This window comes from Sceloporus occidentalis, unplaced genomic scaffold (genome assembly GCF_023333645.1).
Source record: "Sceloporus occidentalis isolate IW3139 unplaced genomic scaffold, rSceOcc1.0.p SCAF_1, whole genome shotgun sequence".
Classification (NCBI taxonomy): domain Eukaryota; kingdom Metazoa; phylum Chordata; class Lepidosauria; order Squamata; family Phrynosomatidae; genus Sceloporus; species Sceloporus occidentalis.
Genome location: NW_028316981.1, coordinates 10,617,369 through 10,642,898, shown reverse-complemented (window position 1 = coordinate 10,642,898; position 25,530 = coordinate 10,617,369). Strand labels below are relative to the sequence as shown.

The 25,530-nt window shown below is 44.7% G+C and overlaps 1 protein-coding gene across 1 annotated transcript; it reads right to left on the bottom strand.

Moving 5' to 3' along the window:
- Nucleotides 1-8,552: 8,552 nt before the first annotated feature.
- Nucleotides 8,553-18,020, bottom strand: LOC149320701 (uncharacterized). Its single transcript, XM_089503732.1, has 5 exons — nucleotides 17,531-18,020; nucleotides 14,109-14,220; nucleotides 13,601-13,686; nucleotides 13,276-13,396; nucleotides 8,553-10,584 (listed from the first exon to the last, which is right to left on the bottom strand). Exons 1-5 carry the CDS (start codon nucleotides 17,876-17,878, stop codon nucleotides 8,990-8,992), a joined length of 2,262 nt encoding a protein of 753 aa, XP_089359858.1. The 5' UTR covers nucleotides 17,879-18,020; the 3' UTR covers nucleotides 8,553-8,989.
- Nucleotides 18,021-25,530: the final 7,510 nt, after the last annotated feature.

Below are 25,530 nucleotides of genomic sequence, written 5' to 3'. Positions count from 1 at the left end.
GATAATTGGCGAATCTCTTCCGGCAGGTCTTTCCAAGCTTTAGGAGCCATAGCAGAAAACAACCTCTGGGAGGAGGCGTCATGTGCACGAGCCCCATTCGTTTAAATAGGATGTGAGCATAGGTGGAATTTGCTTTACACGGGGGAGTCCGGAACAGATCACCCAGGTAAAGTAAAGGCGCACTGTATTTGAATTTGTATAGAAAGGAAGATATATCTTCAGAACATATTTTTGAATTTCTCAGGGAAAGAGAAATTCCAAAGCAACAAATATTAAATTCCCAGGTTTCCCTAGCACTGAGCCAGGGCAGTTAAAGCCGTCTCAAATTGGATTTCTCTGAAGATGCCAGCCCCAGATGCTGGCAAAACATCAGGAAGAAACTTTTCTGGAACATGGCCACATAGCCCGAAAAACCCACAAAAAACTATGGATGCTGCCATGAAAGCCTTCAACTTTACATTGGAAATGATGGAAATGGATAAATTAACAGCACTTGTAAAACATAAAGACATAAAGAAGGTTGATAAAGAATGGTCTAAGATTGTAGTAAAGGAAGGTGGAAATAATGAACAGGATCTCTTTAAAGAGTTAAAAGTTGTATAAACAGTTCTTTAAGTAAAAGTTTTGAACGATATGTCCCAGGTAACCCTGATCTTATAAATAGAAAATCAATAACATACTACGGCTGTTTGTTTGGACATTTTTGGGGAGGTGGTAGTTGATAATTTAAGCTATATTGAGGAGGTTGTGTTCCATAAATATGGAATGGTATCTCCGAATGTCTATGTAAAACAAGTATTTGTTTGTTTGCTTGTTTTATAATATATATATATATATATATATATAGAGAGAGAGAGAGAGAGAGAGAGAGAGAGAGAGAGAGAGAGAGAGAGACCGTTAGGCTGCACAAGAATGGACTGCAGCAGAGTCATGGAGGCATAGTTACAAAAATAGAGCTTTATTCAGTAGAAGCAAATAATAACCATAGCAAAATGTATTATGGCTAGATACAAACAGGCATGAGGAAAATGTAACCAAACTCAGCCTAGCTCCCAGCATGGAAGCACAGACCAAACAAACCCCAGCATGGAGAGCCTATAATTCCCAGTATGCTCCCAGCCTCCATGCAAACCTCCACAGCATTTGCAGTCTGCTGACTGAGTGCCTTGCAGTCCCTTGGCCTAAGTGGCCCATTGCCATGCCAGCTGCCATGCAGGCTCTCTATCACAGCCTCACCTGCCATTTGCCACACCTTCATTCAGTCACAAGAGTTTGATGCAGACTTGCAAACCGTGGCAGAGCCTGCATGGTTTGAGTGCTGGAATATGGCTCTGGTGACCAAGGTTCAATTCTCAGCTCCTTGGGAAGTCACACTCTCAGCCTCAGAGGAAGGCAATGGCAAATCTCCACTGGACTCATCTTGCCATGAAACCCCCCATGCCTTAGAGTCACCGATGTCAGAAATGACTTGAAGACACACCACAACACACATCTCAATAAAATAATAATAATAGCAATAATAATTGGGATACACATTAATTTTGGGAACGCAACAAAATGAGGATGTGGAGACTGGTAAAGTGCCACAGGGTCCATCAAGGCTCCTGTGATCGTGATCTAGATGGGACACTAAAGTCCTTTCAATGCTCAGGGCCTCTGTGGGTCTTAATCCATCCCCAAGTGTCACCAAGAACTTATCAGGTCACTTGGTGCGATCCTTACCCCCAAAACACACAAACACACCTTAAACACAGACCCATCATCCCCAAGTGAGGCTCCTGTTTTTCAGCCCAAAGGCCTGGAGTCTGTGATTCTGGAGGATCTTCCACCAGAAAGTCAAGGAGCCCCACTTCTTCCTGGCCTTTGCTTTCAGTGGCTGAAGCTGGAAAGTCTGCATTCAAAGGGATCTTGTAGCAAAGGCCAGTTAAAGTAGTTTCAAACTGCACTTTTTCCACACTGAAGATGTCCCCCTTCCCAGTGTGTCTTTTCATCTTCAAAGCCTAGAAAATCAGCATTGAAAGGGATCTGAACTGCCCTGGCTCCATCCCATACAATCTTGGGATCTGTGGTTTTGTGACGCACCACCAGCACTCTTTGGCAAGGAAAGCTAAAGGCCTTGTAAAACTACAACTCCCAGGATTCTACAGAATGGCAATACAGCACTTAAAGTACTGTCAAACTGCATTATCTCTACAGTGTAGATGCACTCAGAGATCATTGACCCTGGTGTGTGCTGTAGTTCCATCCTGTGGAATCCTGGGAGTTGTAGTTTCACAATGTCTTTAGCCTCCTCTACCAAAGAGTGTTGGTGCCTCACAGAACTACACACCACAGGATTATGCAAGCTATGGCCATTAAAGTAGTGTCCAATACCATTCTTTCTACAGTGTAGATGTAGCCCTGGGGTCTACCACTCTTTGCAGAGGTTTAGATATTTACTCTCTATTCATAGGTTCAAACACATTCTGTTGTCTTGGCCAAAGAGTTAGAAGAGACCCCCAAGGGCCAGATCCAGTCCAACCCCATTCTGCCATACAGGAACTCACAATCCAAGCCCTCTCTGTGACAAATGGACGCCCAGCTGCTCTTTCAAAAAGCCTCCAAATGAGACCTCATTCTCCCTATCTGGATCTAATAAGAAGATTAATATGGTCTGTGGCACTGGGTCCAGAACCCAAAGGACCCTTAGGGATCTTTGACTTTCAGCCCTACATCGCCACTGTCTGACTTACATTGAGGGCTTTCAGTGAGACTTGTAGCCTTAGAATTGGAGGACTGGTATAAAGAGGTATGGAAATTAGCGATTAATGATAAATTCACATGCAAATTGAAAGTAAAAAAGGGGATTATGGAAAAGAAGTGATTTTGATGGAATTTGGAAAGAATTTATTAAGAATGTTTTGAGAAAAGAAGATGGAAGATTACCTCCACGAAAGGAACTGAGATCTTGGATGGAAAATAAGGGTGAAAATGGCTCTGGGGAAGGGGAGCACTGAGGTGGGATATTAAAGATACAAATTGTAATAGATTGTAGGAAATATATATATAAAGAATTATGTATTGTATAATAATCAATATTTAATGTATAAATGTTAATAATAAAAACTTTAATTAAAAAAATGATGGAGACATGCCCTAGCCTGAAGAAGCAGAGCCCTCCCTCCAGTCCATCTGCCTTGGTCCAGGCCTCAGAGGGAGAGAAGAGCCACTGGACCTCATCCCTTCCCACCACCATTCCCTTCTCCTTTTGTGTCGTGTCTTTTATATTGTAAGCAGGGAACTGTCCAATTAAAAATAATAATTGTAAGCCACTCTGATAGCCATTAGGGCTCAAGGGCGGGGTATAAATATCATAAATAAATAAATGGCCATTAAAGTGCTGTCCAACTCCATTCTTTCTGCAGTGTAGATGCAGCCCTGGGGTCTAGCACTCTTTGCAGAAGTGCAGGAGGTGAGTATGGAAAGAGCCATTCCTCAGATATTTGAGATGAAGGTGGTTTGGGGAAAAGGGGGTCGGTCAGTTCCCCGGAGCAGAAAAGCCTCCATTGGACAGACTACAGATTTCGGGGGTCTCATGTGGGTCAGGGATGGAGACCCTCGTCTCTGGGGAAAGGGCAGCAGGAGCCCTCTCTGTGTGACTTGGCCTCCCTCTCTTGCCTGGAATTCCCTGGATGGTTTCATATTGATGTTTCTGGGCCTCCAAGTAATTTCTGACTTATGGCCACTCTAAAGTGCTGGGCTTCTCCCAGTGGGTTTCCATGGCTGAGCTGGGAATCGAACCCACGTCTCCAAACTCCCACACTCAAACCCCTCTGCCACACTGGCTCTCGCTTCCATATTTATTTGTTCTTGCTGTGGTGTGCCTTCAAGTAGTTTCTGACTTACCCTACAATGGGGTTTTCTTGGCAAGAGTTGTTTGCCATTGCTGTCCTCTGAGGCTGAGAGCGTGTGACTTGCTCAAGGTCATCCACTGGGTTCAATGGCTGAGCTGGGAGTCGAACCCTGGTCTCCAGAGTCATAGTCTCACACTCAAACTATCATGCCATGATGGCTCTCTTTATATTTTCCAAAGACCTGTTCTTTTAAACTGTTTTCATATTATGCACTTTTTTCAGTGTTGCATTATTTTTGCTACTGTCATGAATTTTAGCTCTATTCTCTTGGAAACTGTATTGTAAGCAACCATGAAAAGGAGGTGACTAACATGGTGAAAGGTCCGGAAACATGCCTTATGAGGAGAGACTTAGGGAGCTGGGTATGTTTAGCCTGGAAAAGAGAGGGTTAAGAGGTGACAGTATAGCCATGTTTGTATAGTTAAAGGCATGTCATACTGAAGATGGAGCAGTCTTGTTTTCTGCTGCTCCAGAGAATAAGACACGGAGCAATGGATTCAAATTACAGGAAAAGAGATTCCGCCTAAACATTAGGTGCATTGATGGTGAGTTCCTGCATGGCAGAATGGGGTTGGACCGGATGGCTCTCGAGGTCTCTTCCAACTCTATGATTGTATGACCCCCCTCCCCACCACACAGACACACAATTGTGTTAATGCATCTGAGGAAATAGACTGAAGGTAATGCTGCCCACTTCTTTCTTTCAGTTAGTCTTAAAGGTGCTACAAGATCTCTCTACATACAATTGTGGTATTCCATCTTGACAGAGAAAGAAGCCATGTTTTATTTTTACCTCTTAGGTTTCCAACTTAACATTGGGATGCCGTTAGCAAAAAAGTTCAAGTCACCAAATATAGTACATAAAACACAAAGTGACATCTCTTTCTAAAGGCAGCGTTGACTAATGGATATTTCCGGGGAGTAATGTTGTTCGACATCAAGTCAACTTGGACTTAAGAAACCCTGTGAATTTTCTCGGTTGTTGCAAACTCAGGCAGCCAATCTTTCCTTGATTGAATCTATCCGCGTGGAACGGGCTCTTCCTTTTTTCTTACTTCCTTCAACTTTGCCCATCTCAGGATACAGTATATCCAAAGGAAAACAACCTCAGTTTAGGCCCTGTTTCCACTGGCCTATAACGTGGATCAGGATGTGAATCATGGGTGCATGGTTTCCATTAGAGCATGCATTTGACCCTCATTGCTCCAAAGTCGTTTCCACTGAGATTCAAATCTGAATCAAATTATCTTGAAAAACCCGAATTATAGGCCAATAAACCGGTTTAAAAAATAATGCTTTCAAAGCGTATTTTCCTGTGCCTCCTGAGTCTGATTCATGGCATACGAATGGGAACGAAAGGGTGTCTGATTCAGGAACCTGGAGATGGGAGGAGCAGCGCTCAAGGGGCTGGCCTGGGGGTGTCACCCTCTTTGTTCTCTTTCTGCATCGCTGGCGCCATTTTCTTCTGTTCGCATAGCCTTTCCCCCCAGTGGATTGGGAAGCAGGGTAAGGCGATCGCGCTACATTGAGCTCCAAACACAGTAAACACATTACTCCCCTTGCAACCTCCCCCCTGCTGCACATTCATAGACCGATGTGTGAGGAGAGCCATTGAACACCATTTTAAACTATTTTTTCTTTTTTTGCCTCTGCCTGAGCAGCAGATGGGCTTTGCAGTACATGCCCTTGATCCAATTTGCCAAGCCTGGGCTTTGGATGCAGAATCTCTCCCCACTGAAACCCACTGCCTTCTCCTCCTTGATCTGATTTGGTAAACACACACGCACTCTCTCTCTCTCTCTCTCTATATATATATATATATAGAGAGAGAGAGAGAGAGAGAGAGAGGTACTAAAAGAGGTTTAGTACCAATGATAGCAGTAACATGGAAATGATGGGGATAGGTTCTTTCAACACCAAAACAGAGAGCAGTTCAACATGTTACATCAATTTTATTTAAACTAACAATATGCACGCATGAAATAAAAAAAATATACACATACACACACACACGTTTATATATGAATACTCACACACTCACATATGCATACACACACACACACACACACAGGTATATACACACATACATATTTGTGTGTGTACACGCATGTATATGCACACATGAATGTATATTTGTGTGTGTGTGTGTGTGTATATATAAAGTAAATTATAAAGTAACAATTTTTTTAATTTATGAAAAAATCCTCATCTGTAGTTCAAAACCCACTGTAGAAATAATATAGTTTCAGACCCCTTAACCTGCCCTGGCTCAGTACTAAGGAATTATGGGAACTGTTGTGTTTGTGAGACATTTATCCTCCCCTGCCAGAGAGTGCTGGTGCCATAATAAACTACCATTCCCAGGATTCCCTAGCACTGAGTTATGGCAGTTAATATGAGGAGACACAGAAGAGCAAGGGTTTAGGACGAATAGAGGCTCCTTCTAGTTTGGGGAGACACAGCAGAAGAGCCTCGGATGCAGCCGATTTTCATTGGCTGCCCCCCCAAAAAACCCCAAGACTTGTGACGTCTGAAGCCTAGGCACTTGATTGACAGCTTACAGACACAAATAGGAATGGGGAGCAAATTATTCTGCTTTAAAATAAAGCGATGTAAAATAAATGGGAACAAAAACAGGGTCTAAATGAATCGAGGTAATTTGCCCCTTTTCGTAATGGAAACGATGGAAAAATTTCGAATTAGACTCGGAAAATAATCTGAGTCAGAATCGCGCCAATATAATCCATTTTATCTGCCAAGTGGGAATGGGGCCTTATAAGTCACCTTCACTTCTAATGAGAGTCCGGGCTAGATTTGCTCTAAGCCCCATTCATTTGGTTTTTTTAGCTGACCATGGTATCCACATTACTGTATTATTATTATTATCCACATAAATCTTCTCCAGCAACACATTTCAAATGAGTTGATTTTCTTTCTCTTGGTTTTTCCTCACTGTCCATCTTTCATAACCGTTGATGGACATGGGAAATACTATGGCCTGGATGATTATGACTTTGGTGTATAGTTATATTTCTTTATACTTTAGGATGTTGTTCCTTCGTGGTTGCCTTTCCCCAGTCCTGGGGATTCGACAAACCGCTGTGAAGGAGTGGTGCGATGCTGCCTCTTTCCTAGCCGGATTAGGGCTGCGGCAACTGCACACCACGGCCCCGATCTGGCCTTTCCAGGGAGCAAAAAGGAGCCACAAAAAGCAGCTCCTTTTCGCACCCTGGAAAGGGTGCCATAACCATGCTGCCACAGCTTGACAACACTCTTTGGCACCAGAGGAGCACCATGATGCCACGCGCCGTATGGAGCAGCATGTGGCGTCATGGTGCCCTGGGGCAGAATCAGGGCGTGTGTCATCTGGAATAGGGAAAAGGGTCATCCTAGGATGTCCCTTATTCTCTTGGCATCAGGGCAAGTGCAACGCAGGCAGCCATGGGCCTCTGCGGAAAGGCTCTGCCAGGTAAAAGCAGGGCACAAGGCCCATTTGGGCTGCACTTTCCAATGCATCCACAGCCACAGAGTGAGTTCTCCTGAAGCACCTGGTCACTCTGCTGGTCTCCTTCACCAGCCTAGGAAGGCAGTGAAAGAATTCAACTATGGAATACTGATAAAGCAGAATGGGTAAAGAGGTAAGACTGGATACCTGGCTACTCCAAATAATATTCAAGGCTCCAAGGCCAGAGGAATGATATCCAAGATCATTAAATGAACTGGCAAAAGTAATCTCAGAGCCACATGCAATAATCTTTGAGATTTCTGGGAGAACAGGAGAGGACCCAACAGACTGGAGGAGGACAAATGTTGTCCCCATCTTCAAAGAAAAGACACTTGCGATGAAGCAAGGTTGTTTTTTTGCTCCTTGAGACATATAGGTTCAAACTAGGACATCAGATTCAGACGTTGAGAGATAGATTCCACCTAAACATTAGGAAGAAGAATAATTTCCTGAGGCTATTTGACAGTGGAACAGGTTAAACTGGAGTGTACTGTAATCTCTTTCTTTAGAGGTTCTGAAACAAAGGCTGGGTGGCCATCTGTCAGGGGGGCTTTCATTGTGTCTTCCTACATAGCAGGAGTATCAATCCATCAAACCATCATATAAAGTTGGAAGGAGTCTCATGGGCCATCAAGTGACACTTGATTTCTGTAAATCAAATTGGACGATGGATTGGATAGCATTTGTGGTCCCTTCCAAGTCTATGATGCCAAGTGGTGGCCCTCTGTCCCCTTCTAAACCAAAGGGCCTCCTGGGTCTTGAAGAGCCGGCTCACTCCCCTCTTGGCCTCTTCTTCTCAGCTCCTGCTTTGGGCCAGTCTAAGCGGCTGCAGTCCAGACCCAAAGGCCTAGCATTTCCACCAGAGGCAGGACTAAGGCTCTCTGTCTCTAGAAGGCTGGCTGGGCACTAGAACTGTATGGTGCTTTTAAACTGTAAACAGCTTTCAGTCCCAATTTTGGGAGAAAAGGGGATATAAATTAAAATAGATTCACCTCATAGATGAGAGGGATATGCTTAGGCTTCATTAAAAGAGGTTTAGTACCAATGATAGCAGTAACATGGAAATAATGGGGATAGGTTCTTTCACCACCAAAACAGAGCAGTTCAACATGTTACATCAATTTTATTTAAACTAACAATATGCACGCATGAAATAAAAACAAAAATTTTTCAACCTTTTGGACCGCATAAACATTTTAAACAGTCAAATATTTTTCATTGCTTCTGCCCTGTAAATTGGTAGATCGTTTTGAATGAAACCTTCTTCATACTCAAAGCATTTAAACAGCTTTTCTCTTGTGCGATTTCTTTTATGACAAGTGTGGAATGCCTTCTGAATATACACTTTCCCACATTTCAGGCATTGAAATGGTTTCTCTCCTGTGTGAGTTTTTTTTTTTATAAAGATGGAATTTTGTCTTCTGAGTGAAACCTTTTCCACATAAAGGTAAAGGTATTCCCAATTGATAAAGCTGTCAAGCCGTGTTTGACTGTAAGTAGTGGTCCTCATGTCCATTACTAAGTCAAAGAGCCAGCATTGTCAAAAACAACTCTGTGATCATGTGGCAAGCATGTTTGCAGGCAAGGCTGTTTACTGGCATTTAAAGAGTTTTTCTCCTGTGTGAGTTTTTTGATGATAGGTGAGCTGTGTCTTCCTAATATAACTGTTTCCACACTCCAGGCATTTAAAGGGTTTCTCTCCTGTGTGAGTGGCTTGGTGACGTGTGAAGTCTCTTTTCACAATGAAACCTTTTCCACACTCCAGGCATTTAAAGGGTTTCTCTCCTGTGTGAGTTTTTTGATGATAGGTGAGCTGTGTCTTCCTAATATAACTTTTTTCACACTCCAAGCATTTAAAGGGTTTCTCTCCTGTGTGAGTGGCTTGGTGATGAGTGAGGTACGTTTTCTGAGCGAAACCTTTTCCACACTCCAGGCATTTAAAGGGTTTCTCTCCTGTGTGAGTTACTTGGTGACGAGTGAGTTGTGTCTTCCAAGTGAAGCCTTTTCCACACTCGAGGCATTTAAAGGGTTTCTCTCCTGTGTGAGTTGCTTGGTGACATGAGAGGTGTGTCTTCCGAGCAAAACCTTTTCCACACTCCAGGCATTTAAAGGGTTTCTCTCCTGTGTGAATTACTTGGTGACAAGTGAGTTGTGTCTTCCGAGCGAAACCTTTTCCACACTCCAGGCATTTAAAGGGTTTCTCTCCTGTGTGAATTACTTGGTGACAAGTGAGTTGTGTCTTCCGAGCGAAACCTTTCCCACACTCCAGGCATTTAAAGGGTTTCTCTCCTGTGTGAGTTACTTGGTGACAAGTGAGTTGTGTCTTCCGAGCGAAACCTTTTCCACACTCCAGGCATTTAAAGGGTTTCTCTCCTGTGTGAGTTACTTGGTGACAAGTGAGTTGTGTCTTCCAAGTGAAACCTTTTCCACACTCCAGGCATTTAAAGGGTTTCTCTCCTGTGTGAATTACTTGGTGACAAGTGAGTTGTGTCTTCCAAGCGAAGCCTTTTCCACACTCCAGGCATTTAAAGGGTTTCTCTCCTGTGTGAGTTGCTTGGTGAATAGAGAGGTGTGTCTTCCGAGCAAAATCCTTTCCACATTCCAGGCATTTAAAGATTTTTCCCTCTGTGTGAGTTGACAGATGAGGAATGAGGGCTCTTTTCTCAATGAAACCTTTTTCACACTTTAGGGTTTTAAAGCATTTCTCTCTTGTGTGAGTTTTTTGATGATCAGAAAGGGCTCTTTTCTCAATGAAACTTTTCCCACACTCCAGGCATTTAAATGGTTTCTCTGTTGTGTGAGCTGCTTGATGATAGTTGAGGGTTGTCTTCTGAGTGAAACTTTTTCCATACTCCAAGCATTTGAATGGTCTCATTCTTCTGTTAACATGTTTAACTGAAATAAAACTGGAGCTGTTTCCACACTCACCACCTTTGATTGATTTCCCTTTTGTCTGAATTCTTCTGCGAAGAGTAAGTGTTGCTTTACAACTGAACCTTCTGTCATGTGTAAGACAAAGATATTTACTTCTTTTCTTTTGTTTCTGTATTGTTCCTTGGATTGTGGTTCTCCACTCGTTTTCTGTGTCGGTTTTTATTTCCTTCTCTTTTACCTGTTTGCACAGGTCTCTTTGCATCAATGCTTGGCATGGCTTCTCTTTACACTCTTTCAGTTGCCCATCACTGCCTGGAAGGGAGAGAAAGAACTGCTCAGAAAAAAATATATATCATAAAACCTCATAGATAAGATGGGACTCCAGAACCTCTTCATTGGTTCTCCTAAGAGTTAAGTTCTCTTTCATTGAAAGCAGGCAGCTCTAAGGACTTTGGCATCATAGAATCATAGAGTTAAAAAAAGAGTCATAGAGTTGGAAGAGAACTAGGAACTAGTAATTTCAGTTCACCTCCCGCCTCACCCGTCACCTTAAACACAATTATCTTGGTTTTCCTGTTCTAATGTCCCTTTCCGAAGGTGGATGTGCATCACTGAGAGTGGCTGGTATTTCCTTGATGGCTTCTAGGGCTGGGTGAACACAACTAACATTGGAAATTACAGGGCCTCGTATATTTGACAAGACTATCTAACTGAATTGTTTCTTTATGTAGTAAACCATTTTCTGAATTACTCAAATACAGTCGGCCCTTCCCTTACACGGGGATCTGTTCTGGACCACCACCCCTGCATAAGGGAAAAAAACATATGCTCAAGCCCCATTAGAACGAATGTATGACGCTGCCGCACTGTACTTCATTTCTGTCCATGACAGAGATTTAATTCTGCTGTCCCTTTCCCATTGTAAACCTCTGGGCAAACAACGTCTGGATTGTTTCTGATCTTGAGTAAAATGTGCCAGAAAAGGAGGGGAACTTCTCACAAACGGAAGAGATTGTGCTTGGCGGCATTAATGCAGAATCAGTATTGTGCAGCAAGTGGTCTTGCATTCATGGAGACTGGGGATCGGCTCCCAGCTCTTACATCCATCAGGTATTGTTGAAATACAGACTGATGTATTCATTTGAAGAAAGAACTGTAGAGCATCGCTCTGTGGACTTAATTTCTGGCACTCTTCCATTTCAGCAGTTTTTAATTGTATGACGTATCTTAACAAGAAATTCTCAAGTCATGTGAAAATTAGTTTGGGGAACAACAAGATAAGGTTCCCGTAGGTCCAAAACACACTGCAGAAATGATCCAATTTGAGACTGCTTTAAATGCCCAGGCTCAATGCTAGGGAATCATGGGAATTTTCATTTTGTGAGACATTGAGCTTTCTCTGTCAGAGAGATCCTTGGTGACACAATAAACTACAGCTCCCAGAATTCCCTAGCATTGACCCAGGGGAGTTAAAGAACATCTGTACAATGTACAGTCGGTTTTCCATGGGCCTGTCATTTGCAGATGGAAGCATCCACAGCTGGTCCCTTCACATTCTCCCCAATGGCAGTGCACACATGAGGTCTATCTGCAATTGGGAAGAAGGAGACTTGAGGTCCTGTGTATTTTGCCATTCATGTGTGTTGGGGGGATGTCCAGAACAGAACCCCCTCAGATACTAAGCGCCAACTGTAAGAGTGTCCTAATAAATATTTTGAAAATGTTTGGAATTTCTAATCCTAAAATATCTAGACAACAGAGTAGGTGCAGAGGACTATTGCTATCTTCTGGGACTGCTCAAGTCCTGTTAAATATAATAGTAGAGTAAAATGGTGCCTCTTAAATAATTGGCATGGTTTACTTTTGGGAATTTATGTCATTTTGATTATTATCAAGATATGGACAGTTGAATCCAAGGATGATGATGTATATCCTGCCTCTCCGGATAGATTGAGGCGGCTTATAATATAAATAAAGACTGACTGTTAAAATATAATAATAATAATAATAATAATAATAATAATAATAAATTACAAAATAAACCCATTATCCCTCATTCCAACACAATAACCTACAATTCCCAATAAACAATACAATTATAAAAACAACAAAAACAATAAAAACTAGAACAGTGGAAAGCTAGTATATTCTACATGGGGTCCTTACTAACAGGGGCCAAGTGAGTAAATCAGGGAAGGGATAAAGAATCTGTGGATCAGGAGGTCCAACTCTACCCTCGTTATCTTGTTCAGTTTAGTTTGGTCAGTCCCAAAATGTGTTCATCTACTGAGAGCATGAGATCCCTTGCTGTCTAAAGGGGCCAAAGGAGAACCAGCATGTAGTAGTTTGGGTGTTGGACTAAGATTGCTGGAGACCAGGGTACAAATGAACTGAGTGGGTTTGGGAAGGTCACACCCTCTCAGCCTCAGAGAAGAGCAATGACAAACTGCCTTTGAACAAATCTTGATGAGAAACCCTATGGTAGGTTCACCTAGAGGTCACTATAGTCTAACTAGCCCCTGCATCCACACCAGGGCTTGGCTTTCTCCATCTTTTGGCAAGAAAGTCTAGAAAAGTAATGGCAGCTACTTCCTCCAGATCTGGCCCTCTCCTCCCTGGAAGGCTCTCCCTCTGTATCCATTTTTGGAGGATTCAGTGGGAGGAACAGGACTAAGTGGGAGCAATGAAGCAAGATGTGGCTGATTTCTACTTCCGCTTTCTCACTTGCCCTAAACAATCTAATATTTCACTTCATTTTTAATGGTGGTTGGATGGGGCCACAGCAGCAATTGGAGGCAAACCAGGCCCTTGATGCGGGAGATACAGCTAGTGAAGCCCTGCCATCGCCACCCAGTGGTTGCTTGGCCAGAGAGGCCAGAGATATAAGCAAAGCTGAAATAAAACCACTCAGCCTGCTGTAATCTATCAAGATTGAAGAAGAACCCTCAAGGTTACTTTTCAGCACTTCTAAGCTGCACAATCCCAAGAAAGAGGGAGCCTTACTCAGAGAGGACAGGGCCCCCAGAATCTCCTCCATCACTTCCCGATGAAGGGCCTTTTGGCCTGGATCCAGCAGGGCCCACTCCTCCTCTGTGAAATCCACAGCCACATCCTCAAAGGCCACCTGCAGAAAGAGAAAATTAATTCTTTCAGGTTGCTCAAGAAAACTGAAATGCTTACAGCATGCCATCCAAAGATTCCTTACAGTGGCAACTTGTGATGGAAGCAAACGGAAAGAACAAGATTCTATGGGGACCAGGGAGTTTTCAAAGGGAGATAGGCACCCAGCCTAGCCCTGTGTTGGCTCACTTGAAATCCTTTTCCTTACCTGATCTAGCCTCCCAGAAGGTGTTCTAAGTCCATCAGGGTGAAGATATGTCCTTGTACACTTAGACCCAGTCCTTATTCCGCCTCCTGGCAAGAAGAGAAAAGGAAAGAGTATTTCTAAACCATCTCTCTCCTTCCAGTCTCTCCTACATGTGCAAATGCAGCATACAACATTTCCCACACCAGGCTTTATTACATTGTTTTCTGCAGACATGCCACTGTAACTGGATACTGAAATCTGCGCTTCTCCTATCCTCCTTCACCATCTTTCAATCTTGCTTTTAAAAGCTAGCAACAAAGAGGATGAGAAGGAACAGGAAGGCTGGTCAGGTATAAAAAGTCTTTGTAAAATATATTCCACTGTCAGAGGCTTTGAGTTATGCCTGTAATTTCGAAGTGCTAGTTACGCTATATAAAATACTCCCAGTACTGCAATAGATAGAGTCCTGATATTTCAGACATATTTGAGAAGAGGGAATCAAAGCGGAAACTACCCTCTTAGCCCTTACTCATTGAGGAGGACATTTCTTCTCTGTCCTGTGTGATCCACTTGGGCTGCTGCCTTTGACTGGTTTCAAAAGGACACTTCTCTTTCTCAGCCATCTCTTTCACAAACAAGTCCTGCAGCAAAAGCAGAAATGGAGAGGGAGGGGTAAGAGAGAAGAATTTGTTGGTGCTGGGGAAAAACTGAGTCCATACGCAGAAGATTGCCAGCCAGGAAAATAAAAGCCACTGCAGAGTCTGGAAGGAGCTGGAGACACAAACTCCTGCTCCTGAACAGAGTTTCACTCACAACTGCTGAGGTTCTTCAAAGAGGCATTAAATCTTGGGAGCTTTTCGCTTTACACTCTCAAAACGGGGCCCCGGGAGCTTTAAATGCTGTGCCTGCTTGCTGATGCATTTTGGGATCTGTAGTTCAGTAAGGTTACAACATCCACTCAGCTCAACTCCACACATTGCACTGGAGCATTCTTCCTCATATACACAAACACTGGCGTTTATCAGATGGGGTCTTTGCAGCTCAGATCTAGGGCTTCTGCGGATCGGGCGATTTGCATTCACGTGATAACGAGAATGTATTTTCCGTTGTTCCGATGCCCTACATCTATCCCAGTGGTCCCCAAACTGTGCCCTTCAAAGGATCCTGGACTTCAGCTCCCAGAAGCCTCAGCCATGTTGGCCAATAGCCTGGGATTCTGGGAGTTGAAGTCCAAAAGCCCTTAAAGAGCTATATCTATATCTATCTACATCCATCCTCCTGTCATTCAGTTGCCTTCTCTTAGGTTGCATCCACACTGGGGAGATAATCCAGTTTAACTCCAGTTTAACTGTCCTGGTTCAGTGCTATGGAATTCTGGGAACTGTAGTGTCCAGAGACATTGAGCCTTCTCTGCCAGAGAGCTCTGGTGCCTCAGCAAACTAATAGCCTAAATTATTATTATTATTTTAAAATAATAAATTATTATTATTATTATTTTAAAAATAAAGTATTACTATTATGGGAGTTGGAGTTTGTTGTGCGGTCCTTGGCTCGAAGCTATGGAATTCTAGGAGTTCCATCTCTCCCTCTATCCTCATGTTTCATTTCCTTCACATCTATTTCAAAAACATTAGTATACATCCTTAGGATAGATGTACATGTGGATGAAATGGATGGGGCTCTGACACGGAGGATCCCTTTGAATTTGGCTGCCAGGGATATGTGTGTGTGTGTGTGTGTGTGCGTGCGTGTGTGCGTGTGTGCGTGTCTGTGTGTGTGTGCATATATGAGGTAGATGAGGAGATTGCCAGGAGGATAGATGTACATGTGGATGAAATGGATGGGGCTCTGACACGGAGGATCCCTTTGGCTCCTGGCCAGGCTGCTCTGCCGAAGTTGCATCGTGGAGCCCCGGTTGCCCTGAAAGCAAAAAGAGCCACCGGAAGAAAATGGGGCAAATTGCAGCAGGGCATCATGGGAGATTTGCAACCTGGGGGTCTTGTGATGGTGTTCAGGATTGGGATTCCACACCAGACCAATTTGCACTGAGATCAAACAGAGCCCCAATGCAAATCGCGTCAATCCACTTATTTCGTGAACTTGCCAAAACGCGCCAAAATGCGGAGCCAGTAAGGATTCAGTTCGGAGGTCCCGCAGAAGGGGCTCACATTTAAAACTACAAGGTATGAAAATACATTCTCATTATCACGTGAATGCGAATTGCCCGATCCATAGAAGCCCCGGATCTGAACTGCAAAGACCCTGTCTGATAAACGCCACTGTTTAGCCTGGAGAAGAGAAGGTTAAGAGGTGATATGATAGCCCTGTTTAAATATTTGAAGGGATGTCATATTGAGGAGGGAGCAAGCTTGTTTTCTGCTGCTCCAGAGACTAGGACCCGGAGTAATGGATGCAAGCTACAGGAAAAGAGATTCCACCTCAACATTAGGAGGAATTTCCTGACAGTAAGGGCTGTTCGACAGTGGAACAAACTCCCCCAGAGTGTAGTGGAGTCTCCTTCCTTGGAAGTCTTCAAGCAGAGGCTGGATGACCATCTGTCGGGGATGCTTTGATTGAGAGTTCCTGCATGGCAGGGGGTTGGACTGGATGGCCCTTGTGGTCTCTTCCAACTCTATGATTCTATGATTCTAGTGTTTCATCATCTTCCTGTCATGGTGGCGCAGTGGTTAAATGCCTGTATTGCAACCACTCACTCACAAACCATAAGGTTGCGAGTTCAATACTAGCAAAAGGGCTCAAGCTCGAATCAGGCTTGCATCCTTCCAAGGAGGCTGCTAAAATGAGTATCCAGATTGTTGAGGGCCATTAGCTTACACTTTGTAAATCTAAACTGCACCTGAGACATTTTTACAGCCTGATGCAAAACCATATTGACAGAATTAGGAAAAGAAGGAAGAAGAAGAAAAAAACCTGGGAAATGGTAGCTAGATTTACATCATTATTATGATTATGTTTTTCATTGGTATCCCTTGTCTCCCCCGGACTCGGATTCATGGTGATTCACAGCAAATAGAACAAGTAGAACAACAAAAACAAAAAGACACAAAAATAAATGCATACACAAATTATATTTAAAAACAAACTATCTGCAGAAGTGAAACGATTAAAACATATGAGGCTAATAGGAGAGATTAAAACAATAAAAACACACATCACTAAAACTAGTTTCAGTCTAACCTCCCCAGGAAGGGAGTTCTAGACCCCAAGGGCAGCCCCTGAGAAGGCTCCATCCCATGTTCCCACAAGACAGGACCATAAGGATACACTCATGTGTGAGAATATGCTCCTTCAAAAAGACTCAAAGGAAGCCAGGCAGAGAGATCCAGGACATAACTAGCTGGACGAATTGTGCCTGGAACTGAATCAATAACCACCAAAGCTGCTTAAAGGGGGAGTCACGGGTTCCCTGTAACCAGCAGCCTCTTTTTGTTCAGAGACATAGCTGTGTAAGTCTGAAATATCAGTTTGCAAAGGGATCTTCTAGTCTATTTATCTTACAACTTTTTTCGAAGTTAGTCCAAACGTGCTACAAGATCACTTTGCATACTCTATTTTCTTGTTTACATTAAGCCTCAGTTGGTTCAAGAATTTTCAAAATCCCTTCCAAAGAAATAGTGATGGTCCAGCAAAATGACCAGATGAAAAGACCTCAGCTACTCCTCTTCCTCCTCCAGACGGAGCTTTACAGGACATAACCAGCACAATGAACTGAGCATGGAGCTGAATCAATAACCATCAAACCTGTTTATAAAGGGAGTCTCAGGTTTCCTGTAACCAAACCCAGTTAGTAATCTGGCTACAAACCGTGTCTTCTAGATACAATAACATCCAAAATCTACCAAAAAATCCTTCAGTAGCAATAATAATAATAATAATAATAACAACAACAACAACAACAACAACAATAATATCCCCTCCAAATGAGCTCACCTGCTCCTCTCCCTGCTTCTCCTCCTCTGCCTGGCTCAGGAGGAAGCCCTCTGCCAAGGCCACTGCTTGGGAGGTTGTCTCCGCTCCACACTCTCGAACCCAGCTCCCCATCTCTGGGGGAAGGATGGCCAGGAACTGCTCCAGGATCACCAGGTCCATCATCTCAGCCTTGGTGTGTCTCTCTGGCTTCAGCCACTGACAGCAGAGATTGTGGAGCTGGCTGCAAACCTCCCGGGGCCCCAAAGCCTCCTCCTGGAAGACAAACTGCCTGAAGTGCTGGCGCTGGACCTCAGAACTGAGCATCTTCTCCCTGAAGCTCTTCTGCATGGCTCTTCCCAAAAGAAGCATGGAAAACAAGAGATCATGTAAACGCTCTTGAGAGAAGGAGAGGTTTTACAACTATAAATCCACATTACTCAGATTCTCAACGCAGCATCCTTCCACTTGCTCTCTCCCTATTGCCTTTCCTTTTTCTTTCCCCCTTTTAGCACCTCTCTGTCACAGGATAGTTTGTTAACTGAAGTAAAATACAAGGTGACACCCCATGTCAGTACACCTGCAACGTATTTGGGGTCTCCATATTTTCAAATCTGGAGCCAACATGCTTTTAAGGGTCCCAGGATGACCTTTGGAATCCCAGGTATATTTCCCATGAGAAAGGAGTGGAGACTGACCCAGGTAATGCTGCAATCCAAGCTCAATGGGGGCTCCGACTCCTTCCTCAGTCCAGGCCCTTTGCCCTTTCCTCTTGCACCAGGAGGCGAAGGAGAAGCCAACTTGATCCACCTGCCCTCTGCCCACCAACAGCCCTCTCCATCCAGCCTGGGGCTGTCCTCATCCAGTCACTGCTTTTGTCCAGAATCCCAATGTCTTTTCCTAGGTCTTTGTTACCTTGCAAGATAGCCCACCCCTTGAGGGTAGGAGCTCAGATATCAATCTTGGTCCCAAAACCTGGCTCCCTCCTGGGCATAGAGAGCATCTCCCTCTCACTTTCTCACTCTCAGACCCCAGTCTGAACCTCTCCCAATGTCCATGGTCTCCTCTTGGGACAGGGAGTTATCACCCCTCTGCACCTCTCCAACTTCGCTCTCCAGTTTCCAGATTGCCATTTTGTTTAGCTCTGAATGTTGTTTATGTTTGAATTCTTATTGTACTTCATTGCACTCTTGCATATTTCTTAATGAAACCTTCTTCATTCACCCAAACATGGAGTCCTCCTGAGGGAGTTCTGGTACACACAGATGTCAATGATCCTAAAGGTACCCATTCTCTTCCAAGCTTAGGAGAATTCCCTCAACATTTTAAGTGATGCTGATAGTTGGTGGGGACCTTTGTCAGCACCCCCCTTTCTTTGGGTAACACCTCTCATCCTTGGACAAACTGCAGTTGACTCGACTGCATCCTCCATCAAAGAGAAACAGCTACTGCTGTCTGCCAACATCTGGTGCCTCAGGCAAGTGCTTCATTCAGTCTAAGGGTAGGTTACAAACACTTAGTACTTTGCACTGACCCTCAGCTTCTACTGAGATGCAAGGAGCAGCAGGCAGAGCACTGCAATGGAGGAATCCAGGCATAAACATCCCCAGAGCAGCAATTTAAATAAATACTAAAAATAAACAAGGATTTCTAAGTAGGTTTTGAAAGACCCCTGAATCCTCAAAGTGCTGCCTCCAGTTAGTTAACAAGACTGAGCTAGATGGACCAATGGTCTGATTCAGTATAAAGCAAGTTATGCTCTAAACATAGAATCCTATTCTCTATTGGTGGTGGTTGTGTGTTTTGGCGAGTTTGTTGTTGTTTTGGCATGCCTTCAAATCGCTTCTGTTTTAGGGGGACCTTAAGGCAGATCTATAATGGGGTTTCCTTAGGATTTGGCAAGTTTTGTTCTGAGAGGGTTCACCCTTGCCTTCCTCCGAGGCTGAGAGAGTGTGACTTGGCCAAGGTCACCTAGTGGGCTTCCATGGCTGAAGGGAATCGGGATTCGAACCCTGGTCTTCCAGAGCGCTAGTCCTACTCTCAAACCACTATGATGCATTGCCTCCCTTTCTTATAGCCCAAAATATTTGGGAGGCTGGGAGTAGCTTACAATACTTTAAATGAAAACAACAAGGGTGGAATATATAATAGATTTTAAGATTTTTTCAAAACATGCTCTACGTATTTCCTTAAGCAAAAATCCTGTTTGAATAGAAATAGCAAGAGATGTAGATTGGCTGCTGTTAGATTGTGGAGTGACTTACTAGAGAAGATAGCCAGCTACACTCTCTGAATTTAAAACAACAGGAAAGACCACTTTCTTCTGATAAGTCTATCCGGATGATTTTTAAACTACGAATGGGAAAGTGTTCATGGACTGTTTTGCCATGTATTGGTTTTATAGCCTCTTTTAATTGGTATGTGTCCAATGTGTTCTTGTTCCTGTGAAAGGACAGTCCCAATGCCATCGGGCCTGGCTTTGATTAAGAAGCAGAGCCCTCCCTCCGGTCCATCTGCCTTGGTCCAGGCCTCAGAGGGAGAGAAGAACTGCTGGACCTGATCCCCTTCCCCCCCACCATTCCCTTCTCCTTTTGTGTCATGTCTTTTTAGATTGTAAGCCTGAGGGCAGCCAACCATCTATTATCCCTTCTGTTGTAAGCCATCCGGATTCCCAGTGACTGGGCGGCATATAAATAATTTGTTTTATTTTTATTTATATACCACTATTCCAAAGATCATAGCAGTGAACAGCAAGTAAGCTAATTTGCCCCCAACAGTCTGGGTACTCATTTTAGCGACCTTGGAAGGAGGGCAATGGCAGCCCCTTCTGGACAGCTCTTAGAGAGAAAGTCACACTCTCTCGGCCTCAAAGGAGGGCAATGGCAGCCCCTTCTGGACAGCTCTTAGAGAGAAAGTCACACTCTCTCGGCCTCAAAGGAGGGCAATGGCAGCCCCTTCTGGACAGCTCTTGGGGAGAAAGCCCCATGATGAGGCCCCCATCCGACAGCCATGTCTCCCTCTGTCTGCTGCTTCTCTCCTTCCACAGGGCCTTCCTTCCGTATCGGTTGTTGTTCTCTTGCCTTTTCTTTTGGGGATGAGAGGGAAGCCCTCTTTGAGGGGTTTCTATGCCCCAGTTACTTTGATGGAAGGAAGACTGTGAAGAGGAGCAGAAGACACAGACCCTCCTCACAATAACAACCAACCCAACAATATTCATTTGCATCTCAGAATATATCTGTCCCTCTTTGAATCTCTCTCTTAGAATATTTATATCTCAGGATCTCTGTATCAACAATGATATATCTATCACTATATAGCTAAAGAGATCCTTTGAGTGGAAGCTGGAAGAGAGGAGTTGGCAGCATGCACTTTCCTAGACCTGAGCCTCCTTTCTAAGATGCATTTGGGTCGAAAGGCAAATATTATTGGAACCAAAGGCAACTATTATTCTTATCTCCAAATGCCTCTGACTTAAACCTAGGAAACCTCTTCCTTCCTTCCTTTGAGTCTCAAAGGGCTCCAAGGCCTTCTCTTGAGCGCCTGGTTTTAGAAACTGACAGAACAGACTCTCTCAATTTATACATTATACGAATATATAAGGTGTATATTATACATTATATACCTACCTACTTCTCCCAGAATAAAATATATATATATATATATATATATATATATATATATATATATATAAAAAATGAGACTGTCTAGGCCTCAGTGTCTTTATCTATCTATCTACCAGGCTGCCTTTCTCCCTGAGAGTCCCTCTCAGACACAAAGAGAGAGACCTCCTCCTCCTTCCTCTTCTTCCCTCACTGCCCTCAGTCAAACTCCTCCTCAGAGGGAAGGCCGTGCCTCAGCCCCGCCCTCAAGGCAGCCTCCTAGCTCTGATTGGCCAATTCTCTTGCCACTCAGGACCCCGACCACCAATCAGAATCAGGCCCCTCCCCCTGAGAGCCCTGCAGCCTTTGAGCGGGAAGCGAGGCGATTGGCCTCCGTTGAGGGGAACTGGGCGGAGCCTAAAGGAAGGGAGGGAGGGGCCTCTGAGGGAAAGGGGCGTTCAGTTCAAGAGCAAAGATGGAGGAGAGGCACAAGGCTCCCCTCAGTACAATTTATAGGTTGTAAATAATATATAACAATAAATCATGCAAATTATGAATAGATAGATAGATTATAAAATATAATAAGGACCCAAGGCTCCCCTCAGTAGATGGAAATAAACACAGATTATATATAAACAAAAATACATCAGTGATGCACAACGTACAGATACAGATATAACTATTCTATCTAAATAAAGAACTATTCAGGGGTAGCTGTGTTGGCCATTTGACAAAAACAAACAGAGATCCACCAGTGATCCCTTTAATGGCCGACCCAAATGCACAATATTCTTGTTGCAAGCTTTGAAGCTCCATGGGCTTCTTCCTCAGGAAAGATGTTTCAAACCAAACAGGAGAAGGAAAAACAAATCATAGAATCATAGAGCTGTAGAGTTGGGAGACCAGAAGGGCCATCCAGTCCAACCCCATTCTGCCATGCAGGAAATCTAAGTCAAAGCATCCCCAACAGATGGCCATCCAGCCTCTGCTTAAAGACCTCCAAGGAAGGAGACTCCATTACCCTCCAAGGAAGGAGTTTGTTCCACTGTCGGACAGCCCTGACTGTCAGGAAGTTCCTCCTGATGTTGAGGTGGAATCTCTTTTGCTGGAGCTTGCATCCATTGCTCCGGGTGCTAGTCTCTGGAGCAGTAGAAAACAATCTTCTCTTCTCCAGGCTAAACATCCCCAGCTCCCTGAGTCGTTCCTCATAGGACATGGTTTCCAGACCTTTCACCATTTTAGTTGCCCTCCTCTGGCACGCTCCAGTTTCTCAATGTCTTTTTTGAATTGTGGTGCCCAGAACTGGACACAATATTCTAGGTGAGGTCTAACCTAAGCAGAACAGAGAGGCACTATTACTTCCCTGGATCTAGACACTATACTTCTATTGATGCAGCCTAAAATTGCATTGGCCTTTTTAGCTGCCACATCACTGTTGACTCATGTTCAACTTGTGGTCTACTTGGACTCCGAGATCCCTTTCACATGTAGTCTCCCATCCTGTATCTGTGCATTTTATTTTTCTGCCCTAAGTGCAGTACCTTACATTTCTCCATGTTGAATTTAATTTTGTTAGCTTTGGCCCAGCTTTCTAGTCTATTCAGGCCATTCTGAATTTTGATCCTGTCCTCTGGAGTATTAGCTACTCCTCCTAATTTAGTGTCATCTGCAAATTTGATGAGTATGCTCCCAATTCTGTCATCCAAGTCATTCATAAAGATGTTGAATAGCACTGGGCCCAGGACAGAGCCTTGTGGGACCCCACTGGTCACTTCTCTCCAGGATGAAAAGGTGCCATTGTTGACCACCCTGTGGGTTCGGCTGGTCAACCAGTTACAAATCCATGTAATAGTTACCTTTGTCTAGCCCCCATTTTAGAAACTTGTTTGCAAGAATGTCATGGGGAACTTTGTCAAAAGCCTTACTGAAATCAAGATATACAATATCCACAGCATTCCCTTCATCTACCAAGCTGGTAATTTTATCAAAGAAAGAGATTAGATTTGTCTGGCATGACTTGTTTCTTTGAAACCCATGTTGACTTTTTGTGATTATGGCATTGCCTTCGAAATGTTCACAGACTCTCTGTTTAATGATCTGCTCCAGAATCTTTCCTGGTATTGATGTCAGACTAACTGGATGATAATTGTTGGGATCCTCTTTCTTCCCCTTTTTGAAGATGGGAAAAATGTTTGCCCTCCTCCAGTCCGCTGGGACTTCTCCTGTTTTCCAGGAGTTTTCAAAGATTATTGCCAAGGACTCCGATATTACATTTGCCAGTTCTTTTAATACCCTCGGATGTAGTTCATCTGGTCCTGGAGACTTATATTCGTTTAGGTTACACAGGTATTCCTGTACTATCTCTTTACTTATTCTGTGCTGAAATTCCCCTAATCTGTCATCTGCTCCATTTTCCTCAGGTTGAGCACCCTTTGCCTTTTCTGAGAAGACTGAAGCAAAGAAGGTGTTGAGTAATTCTGCCTTTTCTTTGTCCTCTGTTAGCATTTTGCCATCCTCTGCATGGTGGCCCATCTTTCTCAAAGATGACCCATTCCGGCTTGTACATTTCAGTTTTCCCTGCAAGCAGTGGGAGACGTTTTAACTGCCTCCATAAAATAGAACACCCCCCCCCCCGCCCCCCGGACAGCTAATAAAAATGCAGCACACACTCTGAGAACTTTAAATACTAATCACTATATTTTAGGCTTATTCTGCTTTATTGCATCCTTCCTCCTTCACTCCAATGGCTCCACTGCACAGTCTTTGCAAGGGGTTCTCCAAAAATTTCAACTGGACATTCCTTGAAATGTCCAGGTAATTCTAGGTTGCATCAATAGGAGTATAGTGTCTGGATGAAGGGAAGTAATAGTACCACTCTATTCTGCTTTGGTTAGGCCTCACCTGGAATATTGTGTCCAGTTTTGGGCATTATAGTTCAAAACAATATTGGGAAGCTGGAGTGTGCCCAGAGAGGGTCACCAGAATGGTGAAGATTCTGGAAACCATGTCCCCTATGACAGGGGTAGGCAACCTTTTTGAGCCGGGGGCTGGGTTGCTGTCCCTCAGGCGACTGGGGGGCTGAAGCCGGGGGTGGAGCTTCAACCCTCTGGGGCGGGGCCACATGCCAGGGGTGGAGCTTCCACCATCCGGGGGCGGGGCCACATGCCGGGGGCGGAGCTTCCACCCTCCGGGGGCCAGGCCTCCCCATCTTTGCTGGCCCCTGACGGGGCCCCAGACCCCATCAGAGACCAGCAAAAAAGCTGGTGGGGGCCGCCAGCGCTGGAGGGCCCCCTGGAGGGCCCCAGCAATGGCACCGTGCCTCCCAGAGGCCCCCTGCCGCCATCGGAGCCCTCCTGGAGGGCCCCAGCGACGGCAAAGGGCCCCCAAGAGGCCCCCTGCCGTCCTCGGAGCCCTCCTGGAGGGCCCCAGGGACGGCAAAGGGCCCCCCAGAGGCCCCCTGCCGCCCTCGGAGCCCTCCTGGAGGGCCCCAGGGACGGCAGCAGACCCCCCAGAGGCCCCCTGCCGCCCTCGGAGCCCTCCTGGAGGGCCCCAGAGACGGCAGCGGGCCTCCTAGAGGCCCGCTGCCGTGGCCGCCCATCACGGCTTTTCGCCACTCTGGGCGCCGCCATTTTGGCCGAAAAAATGGCGGCGCCCATAGCCCCAGAGGCCGCTATGGGCTCCGCCATTTTTTTGCCCAAAATGGCGCCGCCCAGAGCGGCGAAAAGCCGTGATGGGCGGTCGCTGCGGCAGCGGCGGCAGCGGCAACAGCAGCTAGGGGCCAGGCGGCAGGCCTCCGCGGGCTGCATCCGGCCCGCGGGCCGGAGGTTGCCAACCCCTTCCTATGAGGAAAGGCATAGGAATCTGGGAATGTTTAGTCTAGGGAGGTTAAGAAGTGATATGATAGGGCTCTTTAAATATTTGAAGGGATGTCATGTTGAGGGTGGAGCAAGCTTGTTTTCTGCTGCTCCAGAGAATAGGACCCAGAGCAATGGATGCTCTGGGTTCAGTTCTGGGCACTACAATTCAAAAAGGATGTTGACAAGTTGGAGTACGTCCAGAGGAGGGCATCCAGAATGGAAATCATACCTTATGAGGAAGCTGGGTATGTTTAGCCTGGAGTCATAAATTGAGCCTTGTTTCGCCAGCGGCAGATATCCCAGTTCTAAGCATCTGGCAGCAAAAGCTTGCATCTGTCTGTTTTCCTTCTTTGCTCTACATGATGTTGAGTTGGGATAAATTCCAAATCTCTCAATGATCTCCTGCGCCAACGTGGCCATATTGACATGGGGATTCAGGGAGTTATTCAAAATCCCCAAGAGCTTGATGTGAATCAACAGTGTGATGCGGCAGCTAAAAAGGCCAATGCAATTCTAGGCTGCATCAATAGGAGTATTGTATTTAGATCAAGGGAAATAATAGCACTAC